The sequence below is a fragment of the Toxotes jaculatrix genome, chromosome 20, assembly GCF_017976425.1.
Source record: "Toxotes jaculatrix isolate fToxJac2 chromosome 20, fToxJac2.pri, whole genome shotgun sequence".
NCBI classification, from domain to species: Eukaryota; Metazoa; Chordata; class Actinopteri; family Toxotidae; genus Toxotes; species Toxotes jaculatrix.
Window position 1 is genome coordinate 10,162,369 of NC_054413.1, and position 19,061 is coordinate 10,181,429.

General features: G+C 39.5%; 2 protein-coding genes across 3 annotated transcripts in view; one reads left to right on the forward strand and one right to left on the reverse strand.

The window, feature by feature from the left end:
- rttn (rotatin) overlaps nt 1-3,280 on the reverse strand; it is a 30,659-nt gene extending 27,379 nt beyond the window's left edge. For both annotated transcript variants that reach the window (XM_041065469.1, XM_041065468.1), the window contains exons 1-6: nt 3,149-3,280; nt 2,615-2,802; nt 2,000-2,189; nt 1,775-1,873; nt 1,565-1,655; nt 1,134-1,248 (exon numbers count right to left, since the gene is read on the reverse strand). In XM_041065469.1, the coding sequence (XP_040921403.1) occupies nt 1,134-1,248; nt 1,565-1,655; nt 1,775-1,873; nt 2,000-2,189; nt 2,615-2,802; nt 3,149-3,179 (714 nt within the window). In that variant the 5' untranslated portion in view covers nt 3,180-3,280. The remainder of the gene's footprint in view (nt 1-1,133; nt 1,249-1,564; nt 1,656-1,774; nt 1,874-1,999; nt 2,190-2,614; nt 2,803-3,148) is intronic.
- Nucleotides 3,281-9,161: 5,881 nt separating this feature from the next.
- LOC121200695 (suppressor of cytokine signaling 6) lies at nt 9,162-15,615 on the forward strand. Its single transcript, XM_041066146.1, has 3 exons — nt 9,162-9,491; nt 9,956-10,025; nt 11,296-15,615. The coding sequence occupies exon 3, from the start codon at nt 11,422-11,424 to the stop codon at nt 13,030-13,032; it is 1,611 nt and encodes a 536-aa protein (XP_040922080.1). The 5' UTR covers nt 9,162-9,491; nt 9,956-10,025; nt 11,296-11,421; the 3' UTR covers nt 13,033-15,615.
- Nucleotides 15,616-19,061: the final 3,446 nt, after the last annotated feature.

Sequence of the window (19,061 nt, forward strand, 5' to 3'; positions counted from 1 at the left end):
GACATCTTTAATTTCTTCTCTTTGGACACCCACATTGAATCAAGTGCTGAGAGATTTTGGGGTCCGCAAAAAGCAAGAATTTTCAAGTCAAGACAGTGCACATTTTTCGATTTGTCTTGAACACAGACAGTGCACCTGAGGCTTGCCAGAATTTAGAGTGACAAAAATAATACAGCCTTTAAACTAAAAATGACGGCACTGGCAGTTATTCAGATGCACTGCTACAAGGTACTGAAACTATTAAAAAAAAAACTCAGCTCAAGTTTTTAATGACATACACTCACAGAGCATTTTATTAGGAATACCATTCTGAGGCAGTGAAAGGCCCCCTTTGCTCTAAAAACAACCTTAGTTCTTCACAGCATGAATTCCACAATATGTTGGGACACATACCTTTGAGATTGTGGTCCATGTTGACATGACTGCATCACATCAGTTCTACAGATTTGCCAGCAGCACATTCCTGCGGCAAACCAGCCATTAAAGACTGGTAAATTGTGGCCATGAATAGGTGCGCATGGTCACAAACAATGATACCCAAAGTGTGCCAAGAAAATATTCCCCACACCATTACACCACCATCACCAGCCTGGACTGTTGACTCAAGGCAGGTTGGGACCATGGAATCATCCTGCTACCATCTGTACACCTCAGCTGAAATCCAGACTAAAAGCCTCTAAAATGCTGAAGTTTTATGTGAATATCAACTGACTCTCCTCACCTGTGTCTGCCTGATTTTATGAACTGCACTGCTGCAGTAGGATTAGCTGATTGGATAATTACATGAGTAAGCAGTTGCACAGGTGTTCCCAATAAAGGCTCGTTGAGTGTATCTGAACTCAGTGTGACCTTAGAGTTGGCACCAAAGCATTCAAAGAAAACTCACAGTACCTGAGGGTGATAAAAAAAAAAAAATAATTCTTACAAGATTTATTAATAATGTGGGACCAAACCTGTGACTGCTAATTAAGGGAACTGCAACAATTGTAGTAAAATGTCTGTCTGGTAGTTTTATGTTTGTTCTTTCCATTCATATTTTTTTTATATATACAACTATAGATAAACGTGAGTGTTTGCATATTTATAATACTCTATTTGTGTTTTTCACCAAAAAGAGGATAGTGTGATGGTACCTTTACAATACTGGGCCTCTGCAGGAAGATCTCAGGAGGAAAGTCCTTCATAATGACATCACACAGAAGATCACATGTGGTCCGCACCAGCTTTGGGTTGTTGCTCCTTAGAGAACTGTTTCAAAAGAATTAAAGCAGATGCATTTAATATGCAGTCATTTAACATCACTGCACACAGTGAAGTTGATTAAATCAAAAAGCTTATTGAAAAGGAAAAGAAAACTAAATAAATCTGTCCTGTATGCAGGACAGGCCATCAAACCCAAATATGTTTGTAACTTAAGGACTGTCAGGTACCAAAAGTTGACACTGAATGAGTTGCTAGATTTAGATTAGCAATTGTTTCCTGAATTAACTCACTATTTTAGCTTTACAAAGCATTTGAATTGGGCATAACATAATATTAGATATAGACATGTATTGTCTCTCACCTCTCACTAGATGAAAGTATGTGTCTGTCTGTGTTTGTCAAAGTCAGCCATGGAAACACAGAAAACCTCAGACATCTCACAGACTCACGCACTGTAAAACAGAATGAAGAATCTAAAAATTATGACACTTTGCCTCTGGGAGAAAACAAAATTCAAGACGAAACCAAGCACATTACAAAATTTAAGATTCTATTTTTAAAATACTGGTACCTGCTATCTTGTGAGGTGGTACAGCTGTGTGGGCTGGCGTACTCTTGGGGAAATAGCCCATTTTAGGAAAATCTTCTTCAGGTGGAACAACTGTAGGGGCTAAATCAGAGAAACCTGATTTGTACTTGATCCTCTCCCACCTCTCTCCAACATACGATTATGAGTAATTGTTAGTAATTTGCTGACAACAAGACACAAACAAATATTTGGTTTAACTTGCAACACCTGTTGGAGCTGTGTTATGTGGTCCGTGTGAGTAGACTATTGTTTTACTGGGGAGTAGATCAGGTAGTTGGAACAGCTGGTCCAGGGTTCCACTGATGACAGCTCGCAGTCTGGGCTCCACATTAGGAGACAGTTGGGTGAGAAAGTCCACCGCGCCGACGTCTCTCAGCATCTGGGCTGCACTAGGATGCTTGGAAGACAAAATGACAAAGTAAATAATCATGACTTGGAAAATATAGTATTCAGTGTAATGTTAGATGTAGAGCTGTAACAGCACTTAGGATGTGTATGGGCCTAAAAAATGTCACAGTGCAGTGCTCACTGCATTCATGCCCCTTTAATATTTCTTACAAGGTAAATTGTGTTTGTGGTTTGCAGTTAAAACTGATATGAAACTTGTTTGTGCTATATATTGGACAATGCAAAGATTAATCCTCTTTCGACTGGCTAAAATCTGGTTAGCTTTGTGAAAAAATGCAGGCGAGTTACATTTACAGTTTACCAATCTATTTTCCTTTTCTACACATTCATAGGGTCAACTTCTCAATATATGCTGTTCCTCTCAGGCCACTGCCCTTTCAGAATTATCTCCTGGTAAAACCTTTAGCTATCTACCTTTGATAAAGTTGTGAGCAACTCAAGGACCTCCTCCTGCATTGGCACCTCGGGGAAATTGAACCACTCCAGCAGATACACAAACAGCATCCTTTCTTGGACAATGTCAGAAACGGAAATCAGGGAATGGTCCAGCTTGCATATGATGCTCTTCAGTGCTCGAACTCTTATCTCCACCAACGAGTGGCCTGAGGTTTGTAGAAAACAAAGTGTTAAAGTTGGGAAGAAACGCTGTAGCAGAGTTAGCGAACTTTTGTTTTTAACTAGCTAGTTAGCTAACGCTGAGTGGAGGTAGAAAAAACTCTAGCTAAAGATATAAAAAGTCTTTAGCAAACGTTAGCGACACCAGTTAGCTACAACTCTACATTACATGGCAACAACATACATAACAAAACAGCTAGCTGGCAGATAAAAGTAAAAAGATATATTTAGAAAGAGACGCTAATGTTAGCGGGCAAGCAAGCGGTTGGTATCCTTTGTTAAGTTCAGATAAAGTCAGCTCCCTGCCTTTGCTTAGCTACTAAGTTAGCCTACCGATTTTCTTTATTAGGGGGGATAACTCCATGGCCTGTGTGTATTGCGTGTCCCCTGTGGAAAGAAAAAAACTGGTTTAAAAATCCTTCGTCAGCTATCACAGCTTGTCAGTTTAGTGGGTGACTGTCTGCCAGTGTCATGTCAACAACGTCTGCCCGGGTTTGTTTTCAACAACCGCGCCAGCGTCACTCTACTTCCTCTAGTGGACCAGGGTGCGTTCAAGAGCTGCAACTGTGGATAATAACCTGAAGTGAGACAGTGCAGAGTTTCTAATGTGCTCTTTAACTTATAAGTTAAAGAGAGTAATAAGTTAATAAGTTAAAAAGTGTGTATATATATATATATACATACACATACATATACACATACATACATACATATACATATACATATATACATATCTATACATATCTATACATACCCCAGGTCATCTGTGTCCATTTTCAGCTGCACAGAGACAAAAGAACAAACAAACTAACCAAATACATATTGCACTGACAAAACTGAAAAGCAATTACAAAACCACCTAAAGGGGATATGATAGTTTTAAGTGGATGACAACTGGCATACATCAATCCACCTCTGTAGCTGTGCAACATATAAAACTTTTGTGTGTTATTTTGTCAAACAACACCAACAATGACACAAGCAGTCCTCAAACCTTTTTTAGGGCAAGGACCATCTATTTCTGCAAAGATCCCCAAGTATCTGTGCAGTAGATCACAATTGATCACATTGTGTCCCAGGAAATCCTGTCTCTATTTAGGCCTTTCTTTCAACTGGGTTTATCACATGACTCATACCATGCGCCAACCCACTCATCTGAGCTTTTGAAATGCTATGTAAAAAGGTGCTAAAGTGATTTTTCAGTCCAGGATCATTAGTGTTTCAAGGCATGTTTCAAAAGCATTGACATATTTTGCATTGCGGACGTATTGAGTGAAGTTTTGACAGCAGCCACATTATCCTGTCATTAAAGTAATCTTCTCAAACACCGATGTTCTCAAAAATCAAAGCTGATGTGCTTTGCCTCACAACACAAGTGCAGGCATAAATTCTTTTCATACTCTGTGTGTAAGTTTATCTACTTGCACGAGATCTCACACTTGAGATGTGATGTGGATATGATCAGACGACAGGGTGATAATTAACTAACTTAGCAAATGATAATTTGATATAATAATAATATGATCACACAGCTTTTGAGAATTCTGGAGGGATTTCAGCCCATAATTAATTTGGCTGAGTACTGTACGCTCTGCTATCACCTAGATTCTTTAAGAGTTTGAGGGGGTAGAAGGAAAATGATAATTTGCACTTTCATAAACCATGACTGTTTTACCTCAGCTCACGTAAGTACATTCTACTAATATTCCACTCCAGTCTCTCCTCAAGTTACTTCAAATTTAGATACAGCATTTTTCTCCCGGTCTTTGACAACATCACATATATCTGTCCTTATTCTAGAGCTACACATATCATATTTAATGTATAGTGAGACTAATACTCAAATCCAAGATGTTGTTTTTCTACTGCTGCCCCATTACACTAAATGAAAAATCATTTTACACACACATCCCTTCACTTTAGTATGGAATATTTGTTGTCATTGAAAACCTTTGCATGTTGACCAGAATTTAAAATCAAGTTGTGTGGGTTGGAGCGCAGGTTGTCGACACAACATGAGTCATATTGATGGACCTGCCAAAGGGTCCATTGACCTGTGGAGGTTAAAAAATTTATTCCAGTTCCCCCAGCCTCTCTTACAGAATATAGGACTGTGTTTGTATGAATGTTTTTGACATTCTACAGATGTACAATAAGAATACAGAGTAAGAGCTCTGACATCCCAACAGCCGAGGAGGCCTTCTTTACCTGGAGCAAAAATATATCGCCCTAAGTCAAACTAGGAGTTCTCAATAGCTTCTCCAAACAGTACATCACATCATTTTTATTTGACAACCACTGTGTGTCTTAGATCATTTGTTAGCATCGGCTGCAGACAAGAAGCAAAACTTCACTTTAAACAAAACAGAAAAAAAAAAACAACAACAACATGGTAAGGTGTCTGTTATGAAGCCATTTGTACATTTGTTTTTGTCAAGTTTTTTTCCCACAGATGTCTTTTCATTTGTTTTTGTTAATTTTCTCCTCATTTCCTAAATACATGAAATATAACTACATATTTACCACAAAGGCATATTTTGTGTTTTGTACTTTAAAACCGCGAATGCCCTGTGTTTCTAAATGCAGTTTAAGGATTTTCAACATTGTAAATCATACTCAGAATCAGTCAGTTATTTATCATCAGTCTAAATTAATCATATGTGAGAAACCACCACAGGCTGTTCATGAATGTAACCCTGGTCTCTGAGTGGAAATCATGCCAATTTTAAAACTTTGAAGCCAAATTTACTCTCGAAGCATCTCTGGACTCTCACCACAGCTAAAACTGATTCTGAGTCATCATGTGTTTGACCATATTGGCAAATGTGGACAGAAAACATGGAGCACTAAACTATTGATGTACCTTTCATTTCAGTGAAATTTGAAGGAGGATATGTGCTAGGGCTGTTGACAAACAAGCTTAAAACATGGAGCAAAATCTCAATCTATTAGGGACCTTGCAAAAATTGCTTTGGTGGAGAGGGCTGTTGAACTTTATATTTTACTTTTTAAAAAAAGAAACACCCTCCCCAGGCTTAATAATATTTTCTTTGGAGCCCTCCCCTGAGTTGGTGCAACTTGTTTCACCATTAAAGACAAAAATGTATTTTAAAAATGAAGATGGTGTATTGTAATTTGAATTTTAATATATCAATGGCATAAAAACTTTCATAATAGCCACCAATGCAAGTTTTTTTTAGATTTGCTGTTATGATGAAGCTCAAGGGGGAAACGATTACTATAGCAATAACATTTAATCATTCAATTAATAAAAGATCCACATGTATTCTGCTTATAACGGACATATTTTGTCCTGAATTAAAATAAGCCATGTATCACTAAATGATTCACAAGAGCTGCTGGAGCCTGCATAAGCACTGGTTGTTCAACTTATGGCTTTTCATGCATAAAACAAGGTCAAATCATCTAATTAATTATATCATTATTGCAATTGTCCAAATTTCAGCTCTCCATATGGCAACAAAAAATATAAGGAGTTACTAGCAGAATTAATGATGCGAAATCAAGGGTGACGTTATAACAGACTCAAAGAACAGGAGCAAACACAGACAAGTTAGTCATTGTTTTAACCAGGAAGCCATTTGGACTGAGTTCAAGTCTCCATAGCTGAGTCATTACAATGTATGTGTACACAGCTGGTGTAACAGTAATTAATGAATCTTTGAAGACCTCTTACCTAAGGAGAAAAAAAATGAAATGAAGGACTGATTTAACCATTGGTTAGTGATTTTTTTTTTTTTTTTTAATTAACTGAGACGCCAAAAGATTGAGGCAGAAGTGTGGACATTATCCTTACCACAAATGCTCAGGCTTTATTTTGAAGCTAACCCTTTCTATGTTATTCCACAGACACTCCTGAAACAAAATCCAAATGGTGCCACTGGCCCTGTCACTGTTTGACATGCCTGTTGTACCCGTCTTCCGCTCCGCTGCAAGTGTTGAGGATATGAGGGTGGGCACCGAGGGGCCCCCGACAATCCCCCATTGGCAAAGGAGTCAAGTCAAAGGACTGAGTCAAACTGAAGCAAGCACAGACATACAGCATTGTGCAAATAATTTATGGCTGATGCAGCATTCATTTGAAATTAAAATGAAACACAGGGAGCCTCCCCACATGTAGAGGTATCTCATTAAACAGTGTGGCCTGCTCCATGTGTACAATGTTCCATCTTGACTTGAGATTCAGTGTTTTGAGTCGTGCTTATACATAAATTCTGATTCTTTTTAGAATTATTGATCTTGAGACACAGAGAAATGTTCCGCAGGCCCTCATAGGTTGTGCTCTGTGGTGTTTGTTGCACAAAATCATGCAGATACTCATTTCCTATCAAACAATTAGAGCAAGATTTAATTTATGTAAAATCTAAATAGCCTGTTGTTATTAACTGTTTGATCTGTTTATCCTGTCACAACAAAACAGACTGGGTTATGCCCACAGCAGAATATTTACTTGTTTTTACTGTCTGGCAACAAATATCAACCAGACTAAAGTTTGTTTGTCAGGTCTAATTTAGCTTGTAGAAACATTGGATCCTTGCTTTGCAATGTCCTTGGTGCTATATCTAAGAGCTGCCACCCCTCCTTCCTCCTCCTCCTCCACCAAGCCCTTCCCTCCTGTGCCAACACATCAAGTGAAGGCAGCCTGATCAACCCTAATAGGGCCTGGTAATTAGAGTCTTTGCATGGAGCTTGTCTGCACACAGCTGCCCTAAGCAGGTTGGGGAAGGACTGCCATACACTTGACAGCGTGGAAAAAACAATGTAATGTTCAGTATATGGGCCAAATTAGCCTGGCAGTGGTAAACACAATCTACTTTAAAACAATACTGACACTAATTAGGTAACCAATGTATCATTTCAGAGTTCAAGTTTTAGTTGCTGTATCAAATACTTGGAAATACTTGAGTCAACTTGATGTTTCTGGAATACAAATTAGAAAGACCTTCCTACAGAAAGGCTAAGCATGGCTGGCATTAAGGGAAAAAGTGTAACTGATATTTCTACTGTTATCAGATCAGTTATTATCATCAGTTATCACTGTGGGTCAAGGTCCTATTCTTTATATATACAGTATGGTGTCAATCACAAGAAAATAAGCAGAAAATAAGCTAATTATGTACAAACTATGTACAGAACTTGGTTGAACAAAGGAAACAAAGTATTTGAAATCTGTGAGCACAAGTTTCAATGCCCCATTTCTCAATAAGAAACAATCAAGGCATGACACTGGGACAATTAAAAGACAAAAATCAGTTAATTTGGCATGCCAGCTGTGTCACACTAAATCTTCCCAAGCTGAGGCCTTCTTAGAAAAGTCCAAATAACTTGGATTATTTATTTTGAAAACCACTGTCTGTGGAAGCGCAGCAGCACCTGATGAAAAATAATCTTCAGTCATATGCAAAAAATAGCCAATCATTTCATGTGTCAGAGAAAGTTGGTTTACATCTTAGCTATTATGAGTGAACTGAAGAAGTAACTTTTCTCAACAACCACTCCCTATTCCAAGTTTTGCAATTCAGTTGTTTTTCTTTTCCAGTCTTCTTTTCTGTGCTACATATTCATTTCCACTTATATGTAAGGTAAGGTAATCTTGCTCTAAAGTTCCTTTAGAGTGACTTACTGTACATATGTTAGCCATATGTCCTAATGTGTTATTCATTTCATTCATTTAAAATTCACTCACAGTAGGTTTACAGAGCATGAAAGGTTTTTGCAACACCTTGCTCCATGCCTGAGAGCTGCCCAGCCCTACCACATCCTTCTACTTTGGGCAACTGAGCAGCCCCATTAGAGATGTTATAGAAAAACACTTTGTTCAACAGCATTCAGGGGTGGTTATTTAAGCAGGGTCAAGTGTTAGTTATTCATTTCAATGTCCCTAAATTTTGGGCTTTGTGTGACCTTTTTACAAATTCTCTTCTCTAACCCAGAAAGTAGAAAAAGTATTTCTAGCCACGTCTCCAAATGATGAAATCTCCAAATGATGAAACTGACATAAAAAAAAAACAAAAAACCATGTAACAGATTTGACCTTTTTAATTTACTTATTTATTAATTTATTTAGACCTATTATTTTTTTTTCAGAATGTTATATTACCCTTATTTTCTCAGAAACTCTGTTTATTTGCAACGTGAATATTTTGATTTTGCTTTCTGGGTTTATTCATGTGTTGATTTTCTTCATTTATCCATGCACATGCTTTCTTACTGTCACGGTTGCGTCTGTCTGCCTCTGGGATGTGAAACTTGCTGTAGCTGCTTTGAGTCTGATTCGCTGCATCTGAATCTGCTCCCACAATTCAACAGGCAACAAAGGAAGAAAGGAAGAGGCCGTAAGCTACAAAGTGTTAGCCAACCCAGGCAGAGAAATGACACCTTATTGTGTCATTCTAATCGGCAATGTAAGCCCGCAGGTTTAGAGAAGTACCGAATCCGGCTATACAAACGGTTTATGCTTTTTTTGGCCGCAGTAGCCAACTAGAGGGAAGATAACGGTAATGTTTTCGACAGCCAGCGCTAACAAAGCTAGCTGATTGGCTTAGGTAGTAAGCTAACATTAGCCAACAATCGTCAAGGAGCGAACCTTGCATGAACGTGTTGCACAAGACAGATGCCAACACCCCTGGGTTATTTTGCCTAGTAAGACCAGCAGGTAAGAGACAAAATAATGTGCACATTTTTAAAACGTTTATAGATTTACAATTGTACTCTGTAAGTAGATATGCTAACAAACTAACTGGTTGTTAGCGGTTTCATGTTAGCCTACAAGCAAGCCAACGTCTGTTTAATTGGCTAGCTAAATCAGATAACCACAATTGTTGCTTATTCTTTTAATAATTAATATATGCCAGTTAAATCGTAATTGGAGGATTCAGTTTCATCATAATGCCATTAAAGGGGAACGGCAACAAGCGTAGTCAAGCTAAAGGCATGCTGTTGTGTCCGTAGGCCTTGCCAGGTCAGGACAGACCTTGCTAACATTGGTTTAATTATGGCACGCCGTTTGTTTCCAGTGGCTGTATAGGTTTACCTTATGTGTTTTTCTCATTGAAAATAAGATCATGCTTGAATCATAAGTGTAGAACTTTAAAAATGAGCTGTCTCTGTTTTTCATAGCATCAAATGAAAGGTGGTGGAAGTGGAACTTGACCCATCCAACTGAGTCACCATTTTCCTGCTCATAATGGTGAGTAATCAGATTGCAGCTGTCTTGATTATCAAGCAGCTTTATTTAGGTGTTTCAAGTGGCACATGTCTCTAGATACTGTTTTAGTGCCGTTTGCCAAAAATGTTACAGTATTCTTGACAGATTTAAAGGCAGTGATTGTTATATATTTCATTATTTATTTCATGACTGAAATACTGTGTGGCCAGTGAGTATTTAGCCAGTGATACATTTCCTATTGTTTGCCACTACAATCTAGGGCGTTGCATTTCAATTGAAATAATGCCTGTGAAGTACAAGTGCTTGCTTACCAGCCGCAAGCTTATTTGAAGGTGGTCACATCTCTATTGGGGGAGCAGTGTAGGAACTGTAGCCCTTTTTATACATGGTCCATAGTAAACAACACAGCAGGGTAGCCAAAACAAGAACGGGCAAAACAGTGGCAGTAGCACAGGCCTGGCAGAACATCGTCAGGGAAAATAACAAACAGCTGTCGAAGTCTGTGGGTTGTAGAACCACATAGGAGCCAATGATTAATTGATTTGCAATCAGGTATTTAACATAATGATTTTATTTATGTTGGTGTAGTTTGTCCAATTTAATCTGTCCCCCTACGTCAGTATAGATATCAAGATTATCAAACTAATCCTGGCTGTAAGCATATTTCATTTAAATTTGTAGAGCTCAAATGATTGCTTGATCAAATATTATTCAGTTAAATGTATTACTTGTTTTTCGAAGCAAAAATGTTCAAGTTACATCTTCTCAGTTGTGATAATTTGTTGCTTTTCCTTGTCTTAAGTAAATTGAGAACTTGATGATAAACTGAGGGCATGAAGGGTTTTGACTGTAGGTCAGAGAAAATAACACATTAAGCTTTAGGGAAATTATAAAAGGCTTTTTTCTTTATTTTCTTTTTTCCAGATATCTTGCAGACCAGATGAGTTTCCAATTAATGAGCCAGTGGGTCGATTAATTGAGCAAATGTTTTCAGTTGTAATCCACAAAGTTGCAAACCTAACTGACTTAATGCAAGAAAGAATATTTGCTGCACAAACGTTTGGGGAATGCTTTCATTGGCTATATCTTGCTGTATTGTTGATATGTAAACATTTTTCAGTGTGCTGTGATATTTATGTATTTTCTTAATTTTTCATCATGTTGTCAATGGGCATAAGTTCATATTATGAGAATTATGTGTACAGCCCTGATTTTCCGGAGAAGTGAGTATTTTTATGAGTAAACCTCAAATATTTATAATCTTTTGTGTACTGTGTTTTTATTTCTGCAGGGTTTGATGGCTTCACTGTATGCATGACTTGTTTCGTGTGGCCTGATGGGAGGACATTGTGGATAGTACTTTCATCAGGATACCAGGAGAGCCATCCCATGCCGCCTCTTTGGAGGACCTGTCAGAATGAAGAAGATAAGCCTTAAGACCATCCGCAAGTCCCTCAGCATAAAGGGCAAAGAGGAGGGTGACTTTGTCATGCTCCAGCAACCCTCGGTGACTACAGAGTTTTCTAAGGAAGAGTCACTTTTCGGGGGCTGCTACACCAAAGAGCTCTCTGGCTGTGACCTTGGTGGAGAAGAGGACAAAGGGGGCCAGAATAAGGGCCGCTCGAAGAGTGAGGGCCTGATGGGATCATTAAAAAGAAGGCTGTCTGCCAAGCAGAAGGCAAAAGTGAAAGGTGGCTCTTCTGCCATAGGCTCAGTGGATGATGACGACACCTTCTCCTCCTCTTCTGTGCCCGTCAGCTTCAACGAGGTGAAAGCCCAGAGACCCCTTAGATCTGCATCCTTACGAAGTCACCATTATAGCCCCTCACCGTGGCCTCTGCGATCAGTCAACTCCGACGATTCGTGTATTAAGATGGAGGTAAAAGTTAAAGCCATGGTTCACTCACCTAGTCCCAGTCCCAGCTTAAATGGTGTCCGGAAGGAATTTCATGATTTCCAGATGGATGGGCTCTTTCAGGACCAAGCGGAATCCTTAAAGAATCTCCAGCAGCCACAAAATGGTGAGCTGCATCTAAATATTGATGAAAATGATGTGCCTGTGGTGCTGGGGTTGACGCCCCAGGACTACATCCAGTACACAATGCCTTTAGATGAGGGAATGTACCCGGAAGGGTCCCACTCTTTCTGCCTGGACAGCTCCTCTCCTATGGAGGTGGTGACTGAAGCAGACAACAGGTCCCTCCACACAGACCAGGGACAAGAGGAACATGAACTGGTTAGTGGGATGCCTCCGGATCTCTTCATGGAAACCTCAGTTAATAGTCTTCTCATCGGTTCTGCTGGTGTGATGCTCCAAAGCTCTAGAGTAGAGGTCCCGCCTCCCCTCTCTCCACTCCTGCCACCCATGACAAGTAATGGACATATCCCCAGGACTTTTTCGGGGTTCAGCTCTTCAGACAGTCAGGTAGCCGAGAGGGTAAGACACCACCTCAACTTCGACCCAAATTCAGCTCCTGGGGTTAGTCGAGTATACGACTCAGTCCAGAGCAGCGGACCAATGGTAGTGACCAGCCTGACAGAGGAGCTGAAGAAGCTGGCGAGGCAGGGCTGGTACTGGGGCCCCATCACACGCTGGGAGGCAGAGGAAAAGCTGGTCAACTTGGCTGATGGCTCATTCCTGGTCCGAGACAGCTCAGACGACAGGTACCTGCTCAGCCTGAGTTTCAGGTCACAGGGCAAAACCCTCCACACCCGCATCGAACACTCCAATGGACGCTTCAGCTTCTACGAGCAGCCCGATGTGGAGGGACACACGTCCATTGTTGACTTAATCGAACACTCTATCAAAGACTCAGAGAATGGAGCTTTTTGCTATTCCAGGTCTCGCTTACCAGGGTCTGCAACCTACCCTGTCAGACTAACCAACCCAGTATCTCGGTTTATGCAAGTGCGCTCCCTGCAGTACCTTTGTCGCTTTGTCATTAGACAATACACAAGAATAGACCTGATCCAGAAACTGCCCTTACCTAACAAGATGAAAGATTATCTGCAGGAGAAGCACTACTGAGGACACACAGACAGGACAGTGGTAGCAATTTGCACTTTTGTGTTCAGTTAAGAGATTTAAACAAGGTTTACAGACAACCACAGTTTTGAGATGATTGGTTCTGGTGGCTCTTGATTTGTGTCCAGGTGACTCCCGTCACTGTTCAGTCCTCCATTCCACTGTTCTGGGGTTTTTTTCCGCTGGTTTTTAGGAGGCTCTACTTCCAGTAAAACATGGGGCCAGCACATAATCTATCGCAAAAATATAGCAGAGGTTTACAGCCAACTTATCTTAGTTGCATACATTAAGTGCAGACATTAGGCATGCATTGTGACGTTGAGTGCAACATCCAACTGTGCAAGTAGAGCAGATTTTCATAAATTTGCCGTCTGCGTTGAAGTTGGGCCAGTAAAGAAAAATAACAATTCTACTCTCAATTTGAAAATTCATTGAGTTTTTATCCACTAAATTGTACATTTCAGAGATGATTTCAAGGATAGAATAGTATTGCTGCAATTAGATTTTTCTGATCAAAATTTAAGCTCTCTGCAGACTGACCAGTTTGGATCATCTTTTGCATCTTTCTACTTCTCAGCTTCTGTGACGTTACCGTCTTTGTCAGCACGACCAGCCTGCAAATTAGAACACCATTCTGTGTTGATAAAATGCAGTTACTCAAATTGCAAGGCATTATTGTGTAACAAGTGATAGTTTCTGACCTTTTAACAACCTGAAGAAAACTGCTTTCATCACGTAACCAGATAAGATTTGCTAAGTTACAAACTACGTTTCCAGTGGATGCAGTTTCTTCAAAACGTATTATCCAGCTCTGTCAGAGCATGTTACACCTAACATATTACAAATACATTTGTGCCTCGGTATGGTTAGACTGGCGTGTGCTTTATTTTTGAGTTTATCGTGCTTGTTATTTTCAGCTGCTCTGGTCTACAAACAGGAATGTTAATAGACATGTATGCCTGTTGGTCAGACAAAAGTTCTAACACTAAAACACAGAATCATGTTAGTAAAAAAAAAATGTATAAAATCCCCTTCAGACTCACACTGGTTTACAGAGTTCACTACATTAGCATTTTGTTGCAAAAGATATTCAAAGTTTGCCAGTCTGTCAGAGGCTTGAAAGAGTTGGTCAGAGAAGTAGCTTTAAATTGAATGGCTGCATGTAGCCATTATATAATGTGCAAGCCTAAAGGTACTGACGATGCTGGATTTTCATACCGTGCTGTTTGTAGAAACAGCATCAAGTTGATGTATAGACCTTTTCAAAATATGTTAAAAGTTAAATCTTTCTGCATTAGGAATGTTACAAAAATGCACCGCAGCTCAGGCCTAACAACTTTGTCACTGTCTGTAATGCTTGTATCTGCATGTAGTAAAGGCTTTAAGACTGTCAGCTAAGGGCACTGTAGAGTTACTCCTAATGAGTGAAGATGTCACAGTAAAAAGGGTGTGAGGTTTTGTTGTTGTTTAATCACAACTCCGACAAAGGCTGTTTAATGCACAATTGCATTTCCTTAGGCAGTTTATATGTAAAGAAAATTGCCCTCAATTGCCCCTACAAACTGAAAACAGATCTCTAGTCACTTGACCTGAATCTGTGTGTAGGGGTGGCTGTTTTAGTCTCTTAATGCCAGCAATGAGCTGGACCCAGATCAAAGGAATCCCAAAAAAATGGTGTGAGCTTAGGTAAATGGATTTGGGAAAGCCAGGGTTAAGTCCTCCTCGCCATCTTGGAGGGATGCCAGGGTTTCACCAAATGACAAAAGTTCCATCTCAGCTGCATGGCATCATTAGTGTCATATGGGTTTCAAGGACATAAAAAGAAAGCATACAGGTTTTTTTTTTTTTTGCCATTGCTTATTCACATCGTCCCCAGTCCCCACAGAGCTGCACTACCCCACAGATTGTCTCGCTACTGGGCTGTTTGTGCCAGAGTAAAGGGAAGAGCACACAGTATGCTACGCAAGTGCTTTATATGGATACTTTGACAGGGAATTGTTTTTTCACATTATGAATGAGCATCTTTTTTTGACATCAGTGTCCTTAAAAGTATTTGGAAAATGGTCCCTCGGACAACTTTGGTAGGTTGTTAGCGCATAGTTCTAGTTTTAGTTAGCTAGAAATGTTGGTGTCTGAGGAAGTTACCATGAATCTAGCACAGCAGAAATTAGATAGGAACTTCGAATGGTGTTGCATGTTTAAAGACTTAGCATTTTAAAGCCTTGAGTTGTATAGGAATGAAGGATCTAGGATGTGTGTTTTGGCTGTGTAAAAGGATGTTTTTTCTGTCACAAACATTGGCTGGGCATTCTGTGTTCAAGAAATATGTTTTTCTTTTTAGAATCCTTTAGGGAGGTTTTTTTTTTGTGACATTTGCCATCTGGGGGATGGGGCTGTACAAAAAGAATGTACGCTTGTTTGAGGTATCCATTTTATCTGCCTGCAAACCAGTTTCAGAAAGCATGAGAATCATAAAACTACATTGACACATTTTTGCACTTGAAAATTCCCCATGACATGCTTGGATCCTCTCTTGCCTAGAGTTGTCCTTCAGATGGCATTAAAAAAAAAAAAAAAAAAAAAAAAGAGCGAGAGAAATAAAGTCACACACATTTGCCCTTATGTGTTCATATAAATGTTTAGATTAAATCAAGATTGTTCTGTTTGTGTCATATCTGTGGGATATAAAGGGTAAGGCACCAGCATCATATCTAAGCCTCTGTTAATGCTCATGGGCTGTCAAGGAATGGGATCATGGCGAGAATGTGGATGTAAATTTAATTTGAGGTCTTCTTTTTGGATGCGCGTGTATGTGTTTGAAATGTGAAAGTGAAATGTTAGTCTTTTTTAATACAATGTTGTTTTAATTGTATTTCCATTTTAATTTGCAATTTGTCATCAGAGTTTGACAAGCAGGAACCAGTGTCATATGGTGTTGCTGCTGTGTTTTGTTTTGTTTTTTTTTTTCAAAATACTTATTTAGTTTATTATTAAGCATTATTGCCTTCAATGTTTGATTCCAGAGGTTGATGCTTGTTAATAACAGCTGTTTAGCACTTAACAAGCTCCAACGATTATTTTTTTTTTTTTTGTGCGTGAAGGTGATTGTTTACAACATTATGTTTGGAAATTCCCCTCCCTTCCCTTCCTTTTTTTTTTTTTTTTTTTTTTTTTTTTTTAAAACCGTCTCACATGAACATCTTGGTACAATTTGAAAAACTCTTTGATTTCATTTTAATGTGTTAGACACATTTGTGCTGCTTATGGATATGATTGCCTTTCTTGTATTTAACAATGGGGGAAATAGAATGTCACCGGTGTAGATGTATGTATGTATGTACACATAATGACTCTGGTTATCATCTTGGGAGAGCAAAGCAGATTTGCAATTTGTTAACAACTGTAGTCAGTTAAAAGAGCATTAGTAGCGATTAGAAAACCCTCTGTAGAATTACCAGTTCACTCCAGTTTACATTGGTTGTCAACTGTCAACTTTCCAAAGTAGATGGTCTTTTTGTATTTTTTTTTTTCTTTTGGAAAAAAAAAAATCAACAGTGATTTATTGCACATTTTGGATACAGTTCAAGAGTTTTTTGTATCTGCCAATTATAAATTATAAATAAAAAACTATATTCTAAAAAAAAAAAGGGGGTTTATTTGTTTTCACTTTGTACACTCTTATATCAGTCACATTAGATTCCTTGCTGCATGCAGAGTTGGACTAATACCATAGCTTGGAGCCAGTGATGCACTTGACAAGAGCCTGATCATGCTTGCAGTTGTGTTAATAGATCAAATCATGGAGGTCTTAAGGAGATTCTTCCCTCCGTGGCTACAAATTGGCAGCTAATCCCAGAGCTCTGGTTGCCTAATTTACAGAGACAGTCGGGGAGGTTTTTAAATACAACTGAGTGAAGCAGAGACTCTGGGGAAAGATTAGCATCAATACTACCATCCTTGCTTTAACTTCACTTTGAGTCGACTCCGGAGAAACACTGAGTGAGTTCTTGTGTTGGAGAGGAGGAGGAGGAGGAGAAGAAGATGGGGGGCTGGGGTAATGGTGTCAGGTTTGGACTTGGATCTGCTGAAACACGGTCCGCATGATGATGAGGAGGTAGGCTTTGTTAACTGCTGTGTCTGACAGGCCTCTCCAGGCAACTGAGGTGAAGATACACAACTGTTTACTCTCTCTGCCCGGTTCAGGATGATTTATTCATAGCACACACTGGTGGTCGCATGTCATATGGAGATGCCTCCATCATAAAAGGACTCATCTCTGCCTTCCACTGTTATTTTTTTTTTAATTTGCAGCCTTTCAAACTGTTTATATTCAGAATTTAGCGGGAGAGATGCTACTTTGCCGGGAGAGTGCAACTTGTCATGACGTGACACTGCATCTCGGCGGTTTTGGATTTGTCTGCAAACGTTGTGATATTCGCCCTGCTCACTTTGCCACCTCATACTCAGGATGCCGCCTACTTACTCAGAGTGCTTTAGAGTGTGGTTGTCTTTGAAGGGTAGCTGTCGCTTGACAAAATGTTGAATCTTGCTGTTTCAGCAAACAAACAAAAAAAAAAAAATATTCGATGGGAATTTTGGCATATACTACCATATATTGTTCCTCATATTCCTTATACCTCATATTGTACAGGAGACATCTGACCCGCTTGTTGTCTAGTGTTAGTCCTCGTATTAAAAATAGTCAGTTTGAGAGTGATAGTAAGATTCCATCCCTGTCTTTTTTTTTTTTATTTTTAGTAGTGGGACTACACTTCCTTTCAATCCTCACCATGCACAGTGCCTGTGAAATTCAAGTCCAAAACATGAACAGTCAAAAGACAAGCGAATGCACAATTCTTACAGTGCATGTCGACACAAAAGTGCTCATTTGTGAGCAAATTTCTTCTCAGTGTGGTTCTTAGTTTGAAACTGTTTACTCTGGAGAATCCATCCATCACATGTCTGCTGTCTCAGATTGATGATCCATTCCTGCCATCTGGTGCTCTGCGTGGCGCAGCCATTTTTCACCTACAAACAGGGATGATGTTGACAGCTTGAATTAGCCAGCAAACATATATATCGCTTTAAATTGTCATGCCAGGAAAACATTGGTGGGTCTAGCTGGTACTGATAAAGCCAAGGTTACCTGCTGGCAACAGATGTCTTTCAGCCCAGAGTGAAAGGTTCAGCTCTATTAATGCTTGTGATCTCATGCCAGCAGTGCCATACACCACTGAGACCCTCTCCTTCTCAATCTATCATACATTAGATGCCTCTGAACCTCAATTAGCCCTGTTAGAGAAGGGACTGCCTTAATCATTACCAGGTCTCCACTGAAACAACAGCTCATGGTGGTATTCATTGTGATCCTTCTTCACAGTTTCATATGTATCTGTGGAGAGTGTGTTTGTTGAAGTTCAGCTTGGTAGTTACCACTTTGTGTGTCTCACACTGTTGCGGAGCACGCCTCTAGATCAAAACGCCTTTCATCATGGGCCTCTCCCAAAAGCAATATCTCTCCCACACTGAGCAAAGATAGAATTTAGCAAACAAAGTGCATCTAACTGCGAACACAGAGATACCAGCTTCAGTTAGTCCTTCTGATAAGAGCAAGTACCCCAAGAATCTTGAGAAGTGAACCTGCTTAATGAGAAAATGGCTGATCCAGATGGCCTCAACTCCAGGGTGTCAGCAAAGAAGCTGCCCAGTTTGACATTTGATTGATAATATGTCAAGACAATTATTATTTTTGTGAGGGTCATTCATGCTTCACATTTTATATGATTAATATATGATGTTATTTCAACTATGACTCAGGTCTTTGTGATATTATTTGACTGCAGGAGGCTTGCCTACCTTAGCTAAGAAATATGTGTGTTTATATATGGTTGTGCGTGTGCAGTGTGCATAGCTTCCAGTACAGACTGAAGGCCAAGGGGAGTCGTAAGACGTTCATAATTATATCATTAAAAAGAGTGACATCTGGAACTTGGGGGCCATCGAGTAACATGGAGTACCACCCTCCTTCCCTC

Coding starts and splice junctions, on each gene's coding strand:
- LOC121200695 (XM_041066146.1), top strand. CDS start 11,422: ATGAAGAAGATAAGCCTTAAGACCATCCGCAAGTCCCTCAGCATAAAG.